Below are 18,805 nucleotides of genomic sequence, written 5' to 3'. Positions count from 1 at the left end.
ACCTTTAGTAGGCTAGGTGGAGTTTCTGGCATATTGCTTATACCCTTCTAGGATGTCTCAGATCTACAAGAGGTCACCCAAATGTATCTAGGGGTAGGGGGGCTAGCGTTAGATCATATTTTAAAGCAGTAGATTATTCTTCAACTGTGATTTCTGGAAAACTTGGGAATATGGGGAATGTTTCTGGAATTTTGCAACCCCAGACTGTCCTCACTGTGCTTTGAGCAGGTCCTTCTCTCTCTTCTCCAGTTCTGCCCTGGCCTTGTTCCTCTCCTCCTCCTCCATATCCAGCTTGGCTTCTAGCTCCTTCCTCTCCTCCTCGATCTTCGCCTGCATCTCCACCATCTTGTCAGGAGAAACCTTCTTCTTCCCTTTAATAATAATAATAATAATAATAATAGTGATCATCATTTATTTGACTTATAGAGCCATCCCCGAAGTCCACAGCCATCATGGACGTTTCCTAATGACATGTCATTCTTTAGATTATCTCTACCACCTCAACACACCGGGTCAGGGGTGAAGTTTCCCCTAGGTCCAACATGCAGATCTAGGCTCAGATCCCCCTCCCCCAAACCTAAACTTAACCATTAGAAAATGCAATTGTGATCCAAGATCTGCATCTAGGGGCAACATCACCCTACACCTAACTCAGTCTGACTCGTAGGTTTGCTTAGACAGCACTAGTCTGGTCCCAGATCAATGTCTTCGCCAACTCCTATGGTCATAGTCACAACGTGCACAAACAGATCTGGGACCATGCTAACACAGCACATCATATTACAAATGGTTAATTAGTCAAATATTAGATTTAATCCACATATTGTCACTCTCTCAAGGTGATCAATAGTAGCTACAGTCTCCTACAGAGCAGTAAAAACAGCATCAACTGTATGAATTAGCTCCTTGACGAAGAGACAGAAGTCAGTACTTTCTGGAGAAACTATTCATTAGATTAAGAGCAGGAAATTAAAAGGTGCATTTAAATATCTGTGTGTGTGTCCAAATGGTGCACTACTTTTGACCAAAAGTAGTGCACTACATAGAGAATCGGGTGCCATCTGAGACCTGCTCCTAGACAGAGTGCAGGCTTCAGGCCTACTCATATGTCCGGCACAAGGCTCTCTCAGAGCTATAGACATGAAGACGTAAGTGACAGGGGGAAGACCAAGATAGTCAGCGTGGCAGTACAGTAGAATAGAGAGAACCTTCATTCATACTGACTGACTCAACAATAGATTTCATTCGGTTGCCGTTTTTGTTAGCGTTAACGCTAGTTAGTCAATTAAATTACATTCTATTTGTTTGATAATTAAATTAAATTCAATAGTTCACTGAAAGACATTGCAATTATAACCTGGTCCCAGATCTGTCGGACATCCAGAGTAAAGCCTTATTCTAAAATTGATTAAGTCGTTTTTTTCCCCCTCATCAATCTACACACAATACCAATACAATATATATTTTTTATGCATCATATTTACATAAGTATTCAGGGCCTTAACTCAGTACTTTGTTGAAGCACCTTTGGCAGCGATTACAGCCTCAAGCCTTCTTGGGTATGACGCTACAAGCTTGGCACACCTATATTTGGGGAGTTTCTCCCATTCTTCTCTGCAGATCCTCTCAAGATCTGTCAGGTTGGATGGGGAGCGTCACTGCTCAGCTATTTTCAGGTCTCTCCAGAGATGTTGGATCCGGTTCAAGTTCGGGCTCTGGCTGGGCCACTCAAGGCTGTGTGCTTAGGGTCGTTGTCCTGTTGGAAAGTGAACCTTCACCCCAGTCTGAGGTCCTGAGCACTCTGGAGCAGGTTTTCATCAAGGATCTCTCTGTACTTTGCGCCGTTCATCTTTCCCTTGATCCTGACTAGTTTTCCAGTCCCTGCTGCTGAAAAACATCCCCACAGCATGATGCTGCCACCACAGTTCACCGTAGGGATGGTGCCAGGTGTCCTCCAGATGTGACGCTTGGCATTCAGGCCAAAGAGTTCAATCTTGGTTTCATCAGACCAGAGAATCTTGTTTCTCATGGTCTGAGAGTCCTTTGGGTACCTTTTGACAAACTCCAAGCGGGCTGTCATGTGCCTTTTACTGAGGAGTGGCTTCTGTCTGGCCACTCTACCATAAAGGCCTGATTGGTGGAGTGCTGCAGAGATGGTTGTCCTTCTTGAAGGTTCTCCCAACTCCAGAGAGGAATTCTGGAGCTCTGTCAGAGTGACCATCAGGTTCTTGGTCACTTCCCTGACCAAGGCCCTTCTCCCCTGATTGCTCAGTTTGGCCGGGCGGACAGCTCTAGGAAGAGTCTTGGTGGTTCCAAACTTTTTCCATTTAAGAATGATGGAGGCCACTGTGTTCTTGGGGACCTTCAATGCTGCAGAAATGTCTTGGTACCCTTCCCCAGATCTGTGCCTCGACACAATCCTGTCTCGGAGCTCTACGGACAATTCCTTCGACCTCATGGCTTGGTTTTTGCTCTGACAAGCACTGTCAACTGTGGGACCTTATATAGACAGGTGTGTGCCTTTCCAAATAATGTCCAATCAATTACATTCACCACAGGTGGACTCCAATCAAGTTGTAGAAACATCATAAGGATTATCAATGGAAACAGGATGCACCGGCGCTCAATTTCGAGTCTCATAGCAAAGGGTCTGAATACTTATGTAAATAAGGTTTCTGTTTTCTAAAAACCTGTTTTCGTTTTGTCATTATGGGGTATTGTGTGTAGACTGATTTATTTTTATTTAATCCGTTTTAGAATAAGGCTGTAACGTAACAAAATGTGGAAAAAGTCAAGGGGAATGAATCCTGTCCGAATGCCCTGTACAGATCTAGGACCAGACTAGACATTGGCTGTGTCCCAAACGGCACCCTGTTACCCATTCTGTGCCTTACTTTTGACCAGGGCCCTCTACGTAGGGAATAGGGTGCAGTTTGGAACACAGACATTATTGATTGTGGTCAGTTGGGGAAGCAGCTTATATATGGGAGTTATTTATCTATCTACAGAGGATGTTCTGGCACCAACCTCTTTCTTCTTGTATTAACAGGAGTATAGCGAGTCAGAGTCAGACAGGAAGCATTTTGCACCAGGAGCAGAGGAGGAGGAGGAGGAGGAAGAAGAGTGAGAAGACAACACATTATACAGTGACATGGAACAGTCGTCAAGACTCTACAGAGAGAAGGCACATACAGTCGTGGTCAAAAGTTTTGAGAAAGACACAAGTATTGGTCTTCACAAAGTTTGCTACTTCAGTGTTATGAGATATTTTTCTCAGATGTTACTATGGTATACTGAACTATAATTACAAGCATTCCATAAGTGTCAAAAGCTTTTGTTGACAATTACATTAAGTTTATGCAAAGAGTCAATATTTGCAGTGTTGACCCTTCTTTTTCAAGACCTCTGCAATCCGCCCTAGCATGCTGTCAATTAACTTCTGGGCCACATCCTGACTGATGGCAGCCCATTCTTGCATAATCAATGCTTGGAGTTTGTCCGAATTTGTGGGTTTTTGTTTGTCCACCCGCCTCTTGAGGATTGACCACACGTTCTCTATGGGATTAAGGTCTGGGGAGTTTCCTGGCCATGGACCCAAAATATCGATGTTTTGTTCCCCGAGCCACTTAGTTATCACTTTTGCCTTATGGCAAGGTGCTCCATCATGCTGGAAAAGGCATTGTTCGTCACGAAACTGTTCTTGGATAGTTGGGAGAAGTTGCTCTCTGAGGATATGTTGGTACCATTCTTTATTAATGGCTGTGTTCTTAGGCAAAATTGTGAGTGAGCCCACTCCCTTGGCTGACATACACATAGACAGACAGAGAGAGGGACAGACAGACTGAGAAACAGAACAAGAGAGAGAAATTGGAGACAGAGAATCAGAAAGACATAAATAGAGTAAGAGAGAGAGAATGAGATATATAGAGAGCAACAGGATCAGCATGATAGGAGTGACATAAAACAGGAAATAGATCTGTGTCTCTTGATAAATGAAATGGTGGAGATGAAAACTAATGTTGATGTTTTCCAAAAGCCCTGTATGACCCCAACCTTGTCCCTCTTAAACGTTTCCAACAAAAGCCCTGTATGACCCCAACCTTGTCCCTCTTAAACGTTTCCAACAAAAGCCCTGTATGACCCCAACCTTGTCCCTCTTAAACGTTTCCAACAAAAGCCCTGTTTTACCTCTGTAAGAAACAAACTGATTATAAAAACAGAAAATACAGTAATATCAGCTGTGAATTAAGGTAAGTCAGAACTGTACACAGTAGACATGTAGCAGTAGTGTTGATATAGTGGTTAGATAGATAGAGACATGTAGCAGTAGTGTTGATATAGTGGTTAGATAGATAGAGACATGTAGCAGTAGTGTTGATATAGTGGTTAGATAGAGACATGTAGCAGTAGTGTTGATATAGTGGTTAGATAGATAGAGACATGTAGCAGTAGTGTTGATATAGTGGTTAGATAGAGACATGTAGCAGTAGTGTTGATATAGTGGTTAGATAGATAGAGACATGTAGCAGTAGTGTTGATATAGTGGTTAGATAGATAGAGACATGTAGCAGTAGTGTTGATATAGTGGTTAGATAGAGACATGTAGCAGTAGTGTTGATATAGTGGTTAGATAGATAGAGACATGTAGCAGTAGTGTTGATATAGTGGTTAGATAGATAGAGACATGTAGCAGTAGTGTTGATATAGTGGTTAGATAGATAGAGACATGTAGCAGTAGTGTTGATATAGTGGTTAGATAGATAGAGACATGTAGCAGTAGTGTTGATATAGTGGTTAGATAGATAGAGACATGTAGCAGTAGTGTTGATATAGTGGTTAGATAGATAGAGACATGTAGCAGTAGTGTTGATATAGTGGTTAGATAGATAGAGACATGTAGCAGTAGTGTTGATATAGTGGTTAGATAGATAGAGACATGTAGCAGTGGTGCTGATATAGATGTATCATGTATGACAGAGGGGTGAGATAAAGAAAATCAAGTGATTAAGAATCACACCCGGCTGTGATCGGGAGTCCCATAGGGCGGCGCACAATTGGCCCAGTGTCCTCAGGGTTAGGGGAAGGTTTGGCCGGGGTAGGCCGTCATTGTAAATAAGAATTTGTTCTTAACTGTCTTGCTAGTTAAATAAAGGTTAAATACATTTTTAAAAATCAGGCCCTAATCTATGGATTTCACATGACTGGGAATACAGATATGCATCTGCTGGTCACAGATACCTTAAAAAAAGTAGGGGCGTGGATCAGAAAACCAGTCAGTGTCTGGTGTGACCACCATTTGCCTCATGCAGCGCGACACATCTCCTTTGCATAGAGTTGATCAGGCTGTTGATTGTGGCCTGTGGAATGTTGTCCCATTCCTCTTCAATGGCTTTGCAAAGTTGCTGGATATTGCCGGGAACTGGAACACGCTGTCGTACATGTCGATCCAGAGCATTCCAAACATGCTCAATGGGTGACATGTCTGGTGAGTATGCAGGCCATTTTCAGCTTGCAGGAATTGTGTACAGATCCTTGCGACATTGGGCCATGCATTATTATGCTGAAACATGTGGTGATGGCGGCGGATGAATGGCACGACAATGGGCCTCAGGATCTTGTCATGGTATCTCTGTGCATTGAAATTGCCATTGATAAAATGCAATTGTGTTCGTTGTCCGTAGTTTATGCCTGCCCATACCATAATCCCACCGCCACCATGGGGCACTCTGTTCACAACATTGACATCAGCAAACCACTCGCCCACACAGCACCATACACGTGGTCTGCGGTTAAGTGGCCAGTTGGACGTACAGCCAAATTCTCTAAAACGACGTTGGAGGAGGCTTATGGTAGAGAAATTAACATTCAATTATCTGCTAACAGCTCTGGTGGACATTCCTGCAGTCAGCATGCCAATTGCACGCTCCCTCAAAACTTGAGACAAAACTTGAGACTTCTGTGGCATTTCTGAATCATTTTAGAATGGCCTTTTATTGTCCCCAGCAAAAGGTGCACCTGTGTAATGATCATACTGTTTAATCTGCTTCTTGATATGCCACACCTGTCAGGTGGATGGATTATCTTAGCAAAGGTTAAATGCACACTTACAGGGATGTAAACAAATTTGTGCACAAGATTTGAGAGAAATAAGCTTTTTGTGTGTATTTATGGGATATTCCATCGCAGCTCATGAAACATGGGACCAACACTTTACATGTTGCGTTTACATTTTCGTTCAGTGTAGTTTAGGAATTCCCTTCACAGCTGAGACATCATCCTTCTTGGGTTCAACTCTATCCCTCCAGTCAACTGAGACATCATCCTTCTTGGGTTCAACTCTATCCCTCCAGTCAACTGAGACATCATCCTTCTTGGGTTCAACTCTATCCCTCCAGTCAACTGAGACATCATCCTTCTTGGGTTCAACTCTATCCCTCCAGTCAACTGAGACATCATCCTTCTTGGGTTCAACTCTATCCCTCCAGTCAACTGAGACATCATCCTTCTTGGGTTCAACTCTATCCCTCCAGTCAACTGAGACATCATCCTTCTTGGGTTCAACTCTATCCCCCCAGTACGCTGAGACATCATCCTTCTTGATTTCAACTCTATCCCCCCAGTACGCTGAGACATCATCCTTCTTGGGTTCAACTCTATCCCCCCAGTACGCTGAGACATCATCCTTCTTGGGTTCAACTCTATCCCCACAGTCAGCTGAGACATCATCCTTCTTGGGTTCAACTCTATCCCCCACAATGAAGATTGTAGAAAGCAGTTTGTATTGCTGTTTGTAGGGGCATTTGGACTGTGTACCTTATATCTATAGGACTGGCAGGGGAAGGCTGTGTACCTTATATCTATAGGACTGGCAGGGGGAGGCTGTGTACCTTATATCTATAGGACTGGCAGGGGGAGGCTGTGTACCTTATATCTATAGGACTGGCAGGGGAAGGCTGTGTACCTTATATCTATAGGACTGGCAGGGGAAGGCTGTGTACCTTATATCTATAGGACTGGCAGGGGGAGGCTGTGTACCTTATATCTATAGGACTGGCAGGTGAAGGCTGTGTACCTTATATCTATAGGACTGGCAGGGGAAGGCTGTGTACCTTATATCTATAGGACTGGCAGGGGAAGGCTGTGTACCTTATATCTATAGGACTGGCAGGGGAAGGCTGTGTACCTTATATCTATAGGACTGGCAGGGGAAGGCTGTGTACCTTATATCTATAGGACTGGCAGGGGAAGGCTGTGTACCTTATATCTATAGGACTGGCAGGGGAAGGCTGTGTACCTTATATCTATAGGACTGGCAGGGGAAGGCTGTGTACCTTATATCTATAGGACTGGCAGGGGGAGACTGTGTACCTTATATCTATAGGACTGGCAGGGGAAGGCTGTGTACCTTATATCTATAGGACTGGCAGGGGAAGGCTGTGTACCTTATATCTATAGGACTGGCAGGGCAGGCAGGCAGGGCAGGCAGGCAGGGCAGGTTAACATTAGGAGGGGATGGTTGGTTAGCCTGGTCCTGAGGAATACATGCTTTAGACAACACCTGTCAACAATATTCTGAGGAGTTAGCCAAAGCACCTACAGATCAGAGCCAGTATGTAGGCCTGGGCCTATCAAGCTTCTTAGAGTAAGAGTGCTGACCTAGGATCAGGTCCGCTTGTCCATAACATCATTATGATAGGCCTAAAAGGCAAAACAGATCCTATAATCAGCACTCCCAACTCTGGGACGCTTTGTGAATACGGTCCCTGGACCATATTAACTAGCATTTGGTGGTAGGGGTGGTAGGGTTGGTAGTGGTGGTAGGGGTGGTAGGGGTGGTAGGGTTGGTAGGGGTGGTAGGGGTGGTAGGGTTGGTAGGGTTGGTAGGGGTGGTAGGGGTGGTAGGGTTGGTAGGGTTGGTAGGGGTGGTAGGGGTGGTAGGGGTGGTAGGGGTGGTAGGGTTGGTAGGGGTGGTAGGGGTGGTAGGGTTGGTAGTGGTGGTAGGGTTGGTAGGGGTGGTAGGGTTGGTAGGGGTGGTAGGGTTGGTAGGGTTGGTAGGGGTGGTAGGGGTGGTAGGGTTGGTAGGGGTGGTAGGGGTGGTAGGGGTGGTAGGGGTGGTAGGGGTGGTAGGGGTGGTAGGGGTGGTAGGGGTGGTAGGGGTGGTAGGGGTGGTAGGGGTGGTAGGGGTGGTAGGGGTGGTAGGGTTGGTAGGGGTGGTAGGGTTGGTAGTGGTGGTAGTGGTGGTAGGGGTGGTAGTGGTGGTAGGGGTGGTAGGGTTGGTAGTGGTGGTAGTGGTGGTAGGGGTGGTAGGGGTGGTAGGGTTGGTAGTGGTGGTAGTGGTGGTAGGGGTGGTAGGGGTAGTGGTGGTAGGGTTGGTAGGGGTGGTAGGGGTGGTAGGGGGTGGTAGGGGTGGTAGGGGTGGTAGGGGTGGTAGGGTTGGTAGGGGTGGTAGGGGTGGTAGGGGTGGTAGGGGTGGTAGGGGTGGTAGGGGTGGTAGGGGTGGTAGGGGTTGGTAGGGGTGGTAGGGTTGGTAGGGTTGGTAGGGGTGGTAGGGGGTGGTAGGGGTGGTAGGGGTGGTAGGGTGGTAGGGGTGGTAGGGTTGGTAGGGGTGGTAGGGTTGGTAGGGGTGGTAGGGTGGTAGGGGTGGTAGGGGTGGTAGGGTTGGTAGGGGTGGTAGGGTGGTAGGGGTGGTAGGGTTGGTAGGGGTGGTAGTGGTGGTAGGGGTGGTAGGGTTGGTAGGGGTGGTAGTGGTGGTAGGGGTGGTAGGGTTGGTAGTGGTGGTAGTGGTGGTAGGGTTGGTAGGGTTGGTAGGGGTGGTAGGGGTGGTAGGGGTGGTAGGGGTGGTAGGGGTGGTAGGGGTGGTAGGGGTGGTAGGGGTGGTAGGGGTGGTAGGGGTGGTAGGGTTGGTAGGGGTGGTAGGGGTGGTAGGGGTGGTAGGGTTGGTAGGGGTGGTAGTGGTGGTAGGGGTGGTAGGGGTTGGTAGGTGTTGGTAGTGGTGGTAGGGTTGGTAGGGGTGGTAGGGGTGGTAGGGGTGGTAGGGTTGGTAGGGGTGGTAGTGGTGGTAGGGGTGGTAGGGTTGGTAGGGGTGGTAGTGGTGGTAGGGGTGGTAGGGGTGGTAGGGGTGGTAGTGGTGGTAGGGGTGGTAGGGGTGGTAGGGGTGGTAGGGGTGGTAGGGGTGGTAGGGGTGGTAGGGGTGGTAGGGTTGGTAGGGGTGGTAGTGGTGGTAGGGGTGGTAGTGTTGGTAGGGGTGGTAGTGGTGGTAGGGTGGTGGTGGTAGGGGTGGTAGGGGGTGGTAGTGGTGGTAGGGGTGGTAGTGGTGGTAGGGGTGGTAGTGGTGGTAGGGGTGGTAGTGGTGGTAGGGGTGGTAGGGGTGGTAGGTGGTGGTAGGGGGTGGTAGTGGTGGTAGGGGTGGTAGGGGTGGTAGGGGTGGTAGGGGTGGTAGTGGTGGTAGGGGTGGTAGTGGTGGTAGGGGTGGTAGGGGTGGTAGGGTTGGTAGGGGTGGTAGGGGTGGTAGGGGTGGTAGTGGTGGTAGGGGTGGTAGTGGTGGTAGGGGTGGTAGTGGTGGTAGGGGTGGTAGGGGTGGTAGGGGTTGGTAGGGGTGGTAGTGGTGGTAGGGGTGGTAGTGGTGGTAGGGGTGGTAGTGGTGGTAGGGGTGGTAGGGGTGGTAGTGGTGGTAGGGGTGGTAGTGGTGGTAGGGGTTGGTAGGGGTGGTAGTGGTGGTAGGGGTGGTAGTGGTGGTAGGGGTGGTAGGGGTGGTAGTGGTGGTAGGGGTGGTAGGGTTGGTAGGGGTGGTAGGGGGTGGTAGGGGTGGTAGGGGTGGTAGTGGTGGTAGGGGGTGGTAGGGGTGGTAGGGGTGGTAGTGGTGGTAGGGGTGGTAGTGGTGGTAGGGGTGGTAGTGGTGGTAGGGTTGGTAGGGGTGGTAGTGGTGGTAGGGGTGGTAGGGTTGGTAGGGGTGGTAGTGGTGGTAGGGGTGGTAGTGGTGGTAGGGGTGGTAGTGGTGGTAGGGGTGGTAGGGGTGGTAGTGTGGTAGGGTGGTAGGGGTGGTAGGGGGTGGTAGGGGTGGTAGGGTTGGTAGGGGTGGTAGTGGTGGTAGGGGTGGTAGGGTTGGTAGGGGTGGTAGTGGTGGTAGGGGTGGTAGGGGTGGTAGGGTTGGTAGGGTTGGTAGGGGTGGTAGGGTTGGTAGTGCAGACAGCAAGCTGCTCCCACTCACTAGTCTGAGCCTTGGGTTTCTCCTCAGTGGTCTGTGCTGCTACAGAGCAGTCTGAGCTACTGGAGCTACCGCCTGCAACACAGAGTAGAGTAGACACTCAACAGGGACACGTCAAACACAGACAGAGATGGCGAGAGGACAGGGGGGGCTGATGGAAGGATGGGGAGAGGGAGGGAGAGACAAGATACGGAGAGAGGAGAAAGAGAGAGAGGCTCCAGGGACACGCCGACCACAGAGAGAGCGAGATGGGGTGGATGGGGTCATAGAGAAAGAGCAACAAACCTGGAGAGCAACCAGCCTACAAGCCAATCCTAAGCGCTTGATATAACCAGCTACATTAAGCAGCACATGGACAGTGGACGCACGCACGCACACACACACAGGGACACACACACACACACACACACACACACACACACTAGGGATGGGCGATATATCAAACTCATTTAAAGGTATGTTTTAGTGCGATGTTCCAAATGCCTGTATGGCAAGAATCGAGGTTAAAAAAAAACTACATCTCCAGTTTGGCATTGAGACATTATTTTACCTTTCAACTCCTCAAACTGCACTGCTTTATGGTCTTGTCTCCTTCAGTGCTGTGTGCACTGTGCACCAAGCCCCTCCCACTCACAACAACAAAGACTAGAGATCACTTCCTCCTATCTGACAACAAGCAGTTTCAACTCGCTATTTGCATTTGAGGTTTGGTCCAACAGAACCGGTCATATGGACACCGAAAACTCATTGAGACATTATTTTACTGTAATAGAGGAGAAGTTAACCTTTCAACTCCTCAAACTGCACCCAGATCTGTAACCAAAAGGGCATTTTCATAGACAGACAAGCCAGGACAGTGATTATTGGAAAAAAAGCAGGTTAAACTACACTGAGTGTAAAAAACATTAAGAACACCTTCCTAATATTGAGTAGCACCACCCTCAGGACAGCATAAATTCATCGGGGCATGGACTCTCTACAAGGTGTCGAAGGTGTTCCACAGGGATGCTGGCCCATGTTGACTACAATGCTTCCCACAGTTGTGTCAAGTTGGCTGGATGTCCTTTGGGTGGTGGACCATCCTTGAGACACACAGGAAACTGTTGAACATGAAAAACACAGCAGCGTTGCAGTTCTTAAACCGGTGCGCCTGGCACCTACTACCATACCTTGTTCAAAGGCACTTTAAATCTTTTGTCTTGCCCATTCACCCTCTGAATGACAACATACAAAATCCATGTCTCAATTGTCTCAAGGCTTTAACATCCTTCTTTTAACCTGTCTCCTCCCCTTTATCTACACTGATTGAAATGTATTTAACAAGTGACATCAATAAGGGACCATAGCTTTCACCTGGATTCACCTGGTCAGTCTATTTCATGGAAAGAGCGGGTGTCCTCAGTGTATATCGTGAACCGCACATAATAATAAGACATGATAAAATATGATTTTTAGGCCATATCGCCAAGCCCTAACACACACACACACACACACAATAATGTACAGTGCATCACCATTAGAATCCAACATCTAATTTAAAGAGCACCAAGGCTACAAGGTTATACACAGGGCCCAGAGTTTTTCCTGATCAGGTCACATGACCAAGAAAAACTGTCAAGGCACTAGCTATACTATTATAGCAGTGTATTAAAGAGTATCAGGAGGTCCCAATAAATACAGTAATACTTTGAGGATTGTGTGCGACCGATCATTCTGACGCGAACAGTGCCTTCAGAAAGTATTCACACCCCTTGACATTTTCCACATTTTGTTCTGTTACAGACTGAATTTTAAGTGGTCTAAATTTAGATCTTGTTGTCACTGACCTACATACAATACCCCATAATGTCAAAGTGGAATTATGTTTTTCTAAATGTTTACAGATGAATTAAAAATGAAAAGCTGAAATGTCTTGAGTCAATAAGTATTCAACCCCTTTGTTATGGCAAGCCTAAACTAAGTTGCATGGACTGTGTGTGTAATAATAGTGTTTAACATGATTTTTGAATGACTACCTCATCTCTGTAGCCCACACATGCAATTATCTGTAAGGTCGCTCAGTCGAGCAATGAATTCCAAACACAGATTCAACCACAAAGACCAGGGAGGTTTCCAATGCCTCGCAAAGAAGGGCACCTATTGGTAGATGGGTTAAAATAAACGAAGCAGACATTGAATATCCCTTTGAGCATGGTGAAGTTATTAGTTACACTTTGGATGGTGTATGAATAAACCCAGTCACTACAAAGATACAGGCGTCCTTCCTAACTCAGTTGCCGGAGAGGAAGGAAACTGCTCAGGGATTTCAACATACGGCCAATGGTGACTTTAAAACAGTTCGAGTTTAATGGCTGTGATAGGAGAAAACTGAGGATGGATCAACATTAACCTATTTGACTCCACAATACTAACCTATTTGACAGAGTGAAAAGAAAGCCTGTACAGAATAAAAAATATTCCAAAACATGCATCCTGTTTGCAACAACGCAGTAAAATAATACTGCCAAAAATGTGGCAAAGCAATTCACTTTTTGTCCTGAACACAACGTGTTTTGGATTTTCCCCAAACATTTCAACATATTACTGAGTAGCACTCTCCATATTTTCAGGCAAAGTGGTGGCTACATCATGTTATGGTAATTGTTACGCTTGTAATCATTAAGGTTTTGGGGAGTTTTTCAGGATAAAAAAGAAACGGAATGGAGCTAAGCACTGGCAAAATCCTAGACAAAAACCTGGTTGTCTGCTTTCCACCAGACACTGGGAAATTAATTCACCTTTCAGCAGGACAATAACCTAAAACACAAGGCCAAATATACACTGGAGTTGCTTACCAAGAAGACAGTTAATGTTCCTGAGTGGCCGAGTTACAGTTTTGACTTAAATCTACTTGAAAATCTATGGCAAGACCTGAAAATGGTTGTCTAGCAATGATCGAATTTGACAGAGCTTGAAGAATTTTGAAAATAATAATGGGCAAATATTGTACAATCCAGGTGTGGAAAGATCTTAGAGACTTACCCAGAACTCACAGCTGTAATCGCTGCCAAGGGTGATTCTGACATGTATTGACTCAGGGGTGTGAATACTTACGTATTTCATTTTCAATACATTTGCAAGAATTTCTAAAAACATATTTTCACTGTCATTATGGGATATTGTGTGTAGATGGGTGAGAGAAAAACATCAATTTAATAATTTTTTAATTCAGGCTGTAACAGAACAAAATGTGGAATAAGTCAAGGGGTGTGAATACTTTCTGAAGGCACTGTCGCTGTGTACACCTTTTGCCTAAAGGGCAAGGTGACTGCGCCTTGGGGAACTTCCTAGCTGACTCTACCGAAACCTGTTTAGTGTTTAATATGCCAGACACACACAGAGGCCATGGTTCTCTCTCTGTCTCTACACGTCTTCTAGGTACTTTTAGTGTGATTATTTAGAAAGGGGATGCAGACTCATTTTAGTCATAAGGAAAAAAGCCCGCACTAATAATCATGTCTAACATCTGGCTGACAAATCATTCCCATGTGGGCGGACAAACCTTTGATGATAGCATCAACAACAAATTACTAAGATGAGTATGTGTGCAAGAAGTCATGCATCAGTTTCTTCCCCGTTGTATTAAGAGTGCATCTTTCTCCTGCAGTGCTGGGAGCAGAGTTGCCAGAAACAAACCCAACTCTTCTCTGAAACCTATTTTCTTCATATATTAACTTTTAAAAAGCATCGGGGGACTTGGGGACTGGGGAGCAGTCCTCTACTGCATCCCAAATAGCATCCTATTCCCTTTTGACCAAAGCCCAGTACACTTCATAGAAGCCTAGTGCCCTTCACAGAGACCTAGTGCCCTTCACAGAGACCTAGTGCCCTTCATAAGGAGCCAAAGTACCATTCACACACTCCTGTTGGGAGACAGGAAGAACGGGTCCCCTTACCTCTCCGTTTCCTTCCTCCTCTTCCCTCGTCATCTCCTTCATCCATCTCCTCTGATCCACTGCCCTCCGACCCTGAGATCTCTTCCCCTGGAACAGCAGAACACAACAAAATGTAGTTACAAACTTTCCTTAAACCCTTTATTATTCATCCCCCTTGGCGTTTTTCCTATTTTGTTGCATTACAACCTGTAATTTAAATGGATTATTATTTGGATTTCATGTAATGGACATACACAAAATAGTCCAAATTGGTGAAGTGAAATTTAAAAAATAACTTGTTTTCAAAAATTCTAAAAAATAAATAACGGAAAAGTGGTGCGTGCATATGTATTCACCCCCTTTGCTATGAAGCCCCTAAATAAGATCTGGTGCAACCAATTACCTTCAGAAGTCACATAATTAGTTAAATAAATTCCACCTGCGTGCAATCTAAGTGTCACATGATCTGTCACATGATCTCAGTATATATATACACCTGTTCTGAAAGACCCCAGAGTCTGCAACACCACTAAGCAAGGGGCACCACCATGCAAGCGGCACCATGAAGACCAAGGAGCTCTCCAAACAGGTCAGGGACAAAGTTGTGGAGAAGTACGGTAAATGGAGAAGTACAGATCAGGGGTGAATACTTTCGCATGCCACTGTAACTCTCCTTAAACACTAAGCGCAGGTTAACTCTCCTTAAACCCTAAGCAAAGGCTTACTCTCCTTAAACCCTAAGCGAAGGTTAACTAGAAATAGATTAAGACTAGTCCTGGACTAAAACGATTCTCCACTAAGCATGCTTTTCAGTCTATGACTAGGAAAATGGGAAACCAGCCCTTAAAGTCTAAGACAGCATTAATAGAGTGGAACACTAACTAACCTTCTTGGAGTTTCTTCTTAAGCTCTTCAATCTCCTTTTGGAACTGCCGTAGCAGGGCATCCTTGGGGTCCTCATTGATCCGGGCTTTGTTCTTAATGTTCTTGGCCCGGTTGGCGTAACGCAGCGTGCTGATGGTCTCGTCGTAGTTATAGTCCGCTGGGCCGATGTTCGCACACTGACCGTTGAAAAGGTTTATGAGAATACAATACATATTATGACAGAGCAAAATCAGACCTTTTTATGAAAGAACAGACTTAATATTAAATTAAATATTTATATATACAGTACCAGTCAAAAGTTTATTTTGAAGACATCAAAACCATGAAATAACACATATGGAACCATGTAGTAACCAAAAAAGTGTTAAACAAATCAAAATATATTTCAGATTCTTCAAAGTAGCCACCCTTTGCCTTGATGACTCTTGGCATTCTCTCAACCAGCTTAATGAGGTAGTCCCCTGGAATTAATTTCAATTAACAGGTGTAACTTCTTAAAAGTTAATTTGTGGAATTTATTTCCTTAATGTGTTTGAGCCAATCAGTTGTGTTGTGACAAGGTAGGGGTGGTATACAGAAGATAGCCCTATTTGGTAAAAGACCAAGTCCATATTATGGCAAGAACAGCTCAAATAAGCAAAGAGAAACGACAGTCCATCATTACTTTAAGACATGAAGGTCAGTCAATCCGGAACATTTCAAGAACTTCGCAAAAACCATCAAGCGCTATGATTAAACTGGCTCTCATGAGGACCGCCACAGGAAAGGAAGACCCAGAGTTACCTCCGCTGCAGAGGATAAGTTCATTAAAGTTACCAGCCTCAGAAATTGCAGCCCAAATAAATGCTTCACAGGTTTCAAGTAACAGACACATCTCAACATCAACTGTTCAGAGGAGACTGCGTGAATCAGGCCTTCATGGTCGAATTGCTGCAAAGAAACCACTACTAAAGGACACCAATAAGAAGAAGTGACTTGCTTGGGCCAAGAAACACGAGCAATGGCGATTAGACCGGTGTAAAAAATTGCACGCCCCTCAACTTGAGACATCTGTGGCATTGTGTTGTGACAAAACTGCACATTTTAGAGGCCTTTTATTGTCCCCAGCACAAGGCGCATCTGTGTAATGATCATGCTGTTTAATCAGATTCTTTATATGCCACACCTGTCAGGTGGATGGATTATCTTGGCAAAGGAGAAATGCTCACTAACAGGGATGTAAACAAATGTGTGCACAAAATTGGAGAGAAATAAGCTTTTTGTGCGTATGGAACATTTCTGGGATCTTTTATTTCAGCTCATGAAACATGGGACCAACACTTTACATGTTGCGTTTATATTTTTGTTCAGTGTAGCTACACAGACTGAGTTAACCTTGTGTCTTTATTGACCTTTTATTTAAATATTTGCACTGTCTCTATGCACACTCACAGGGCCCTACACACACACTCACTCCAACACACACACAAATACTCCATCATTTGCTCACTCACAGATAATATGCACATACATTTATACTGACTCTACACAACCGCACACCCACTCACATACAAGCTGCTGCTACTCTGTTTATCTTATATCCTGTTGCCTAGTCACCTTACCCGTATACATATCTACCTTCATCACTCCAGTATCCCTGCACATTGTAAATATGGTATTGGAACTGACCCTGTATATAGTATGCTTACTTACTTACTGTTTTATTCTAGTATTACATTGCTATTGATTACTGCATTGTTGGGTTTTGAGTTTACAAGAAAGGCATTTCACTGTCCTTGTTGTGCATGTGCCATTAAAACCGGAAACTAATTAGTCATTGCTACCATTGATACTGATTGGGTGCTAACACAGAACCAGAACTGGTAGACAGGCCGCCACAATCAAGTCAACGATGCCATAATGGGAGTACTGGCAGCCATTTTGAGTGTACCCATAGCGTATAAGCAGGAAGTGTTGTTAGTTACCATCATGGTCTTAGAGTTTCCCCCCAGTGAGTCCTGCAGCAGGCGGGTGAGTTTGGAGTTCCTGTAGGGGACGTGGGTGCTCTTCCCGTCCACCAGGGCTGAGATTACGTTACCCAGCGTGGACAGAGACAGGTTGATCTTAGTGGCCTCTTTCAGCCGCTGGCCAGTCGCTCCAGTCTTCCCCTGACGCTCAGAACCCTGGGGGGGGGGGGGAGAAAGAGAGAGTACAGTGTGAGAGCGAGAGATTAACTGGTGTTTTTCTGTTTTCTGTCTGTTTGCTGTGTGTGAGCCACATGCCTTATAAAGCCAGAGATACATTTCCATTCCACAATAAATGTTGAATCTGATAATATCACGCTCAACAACTGGCCTTACTGACCTCACCTAGCGGCCTTTCAAAATTGATAATTGGACTCAATGTTCATAAAAATCCTATATTGGAATTAAAATTATAATTCCCATTGCAGACTAAGAAAACCCTAGCCAGAGAAATGTATGAAGGTAATCTATACAGATTAGGTTCTTATATCTCAAAAAACAGATACCAAGTTACCAATAATTAGCTTACTCCTTCAAAGCGTCAAGTTTTCTCTCTGGGAGATTCCATCTGTTTATCTGTTGAGGTAAATTATATATTTTATTTTATTTTACAGTAAATGTTCATGTGACTTCCTTACTGCCAAATCCACTAGGTGGAGTTTTCCCATGCGCACATGCTGGTCTCCATCCACGCCCTTCTCACTGCACTCGATGGTGATGCTGAAGATGGCATGAGAGCGAGAGCTGTGTTCATTCATGTTGGTGGAGCCAACCGAGCCTGGGTGGGAAGAAAGAACACATTCAGAAACATAAAACTCATCAGATTGCATTTTCTTGGTTCACTTACAATAACTTGGTTACACGTCATAGTAACTTCCATGAGTGTGTTGTAACCTTTATTTAAATCAGGAAAATACCCTTGAGGTTAGAAACCTCTTGTGAGGGGGTCTGGCAAATGGTATATACTGTATGATCATGAATTATAATGCTTAGAACACTTATAAATGCTTTGTGTGAATCTTTACGGTTCTTGTGCCCCATTGTCATAATCCTGTCCATGTCATCAGCGTTGTTCACCACATAACCAGACAGGTCCTTGATGTAAACGCCCACATCTGGCCTCTCCTTCACCTGGCGGTCACACAAACCAATGACACGAGTTAGGAGCAGGCAACACTCTCTCATTCCTCTTATACATTAATATCTTCCCTCCTGGGAACCAACAACGTTATCATGCTCATCTGTATTAGAAACTAAGAACTGAATTATGAGAAGGGTAATCGTCTATAGTTCCCTTAACAGAGAACATCCCATACATTTACAGCTACATTTTAGTCATTTAGCAGACGCTCTTATCCAGAGCGACTTATAGTTAGTGAATGCATACATGTTTTTTGTTTTTTTCATACTGGCCCCCCGTGGGAAACGAACCCACATGTGTAATATATGTGTAATATGCCATTTAGCAGACGCTTTTATCCAAAGCGACTTACAGTCGTGCGTGCATACATTTTACATATGGGTGGGGGAATCGAACCCACTACCCTGGCTTTATAAGCGCCATGCTCTACCAACTGAGCTACAAAGGACCACAGCTGTTGGGACTGATGCATGCTCAATTCTGAAGATGTTAAACCCACAAGTGGTGGAAACATGTTACGAGAGAACCTCACAATAATCCATTTACAGCATCATAGACAAGTAAAAATACACAAAATTCTCACTTTTCTTTCACGTTAAGAACAACTTTGATTTGTCTCCTGGTGTCTGGCCCAATTGAACAGTGTTCAGACATGGTG

General features: G+C 45.3%; 1 protein-coding gene across 5 annotated transcripts in view; it reads right to left on the bottom strand.

Moving 5' to 3' along the window:
- LOC121539108 (kinesin-like protein KIF3A) overlaps positions 1-18,805 on the bottom strand; it is a 29,320-nt gene that overhangs the window by 7,335 nt on the left and 3,180 nt on the right. The window contains exons 5-12 of one of the 5 annotated variants that reach the window (XM_041847369.2): positions 18,032-18,137; positions 17,645-17,784; positions 16,968-17,165; positions 15,005-15,179; positions 14,140-14,226; positions 10,208-10,279; positions 3,028-3,036; positions 215-371 (exon numbers count right to left, since the gene is read on the bottom strand). In XM_041847369.2, the coding sequence (XP_041703303.1) occupies positions 215-371; positions 3,028-3,036; positions 10,208-10,279; positions 14,140-14,226; positions 15,005-15,179; positions 16,968-17,165; positions 17,645-17,784; positions 18,032-18,137 (944 nt within the window). The remainder of the gene's footprint in view (positions 1-214; positions 372-3,027; positions 3,037-10,207; positions 10,280-14,139; positions 14,227-15,004; positions 15,180-16,967; positions 17,166-17,644; positions 17,785-18,031; positions 18,138-18,805) is intronic. The other 4 variants (XM_041847375.2, XM_041847384.2, XM_041847391.2 and 1 more) reach the window with 4 other exon arrangements.

Source organism: Coregonus clupeaformis, chromosome 3 (genome assembly GCF_020615455.1).
Source record: "Coregonus clupeaformis isolate EN_2021a chromosome 3, ASM2061545v1, whole genome shotgun sequence".
NCBI lineage: Eukaryota > Metazoa > Chordata > Actinopteri > Salmoniformes > Salmonidae > Coregonus > Coregonus clupeaformis.
This window is presented reverse-complemented; position numbering and strand designations above follow the sequence as displayed.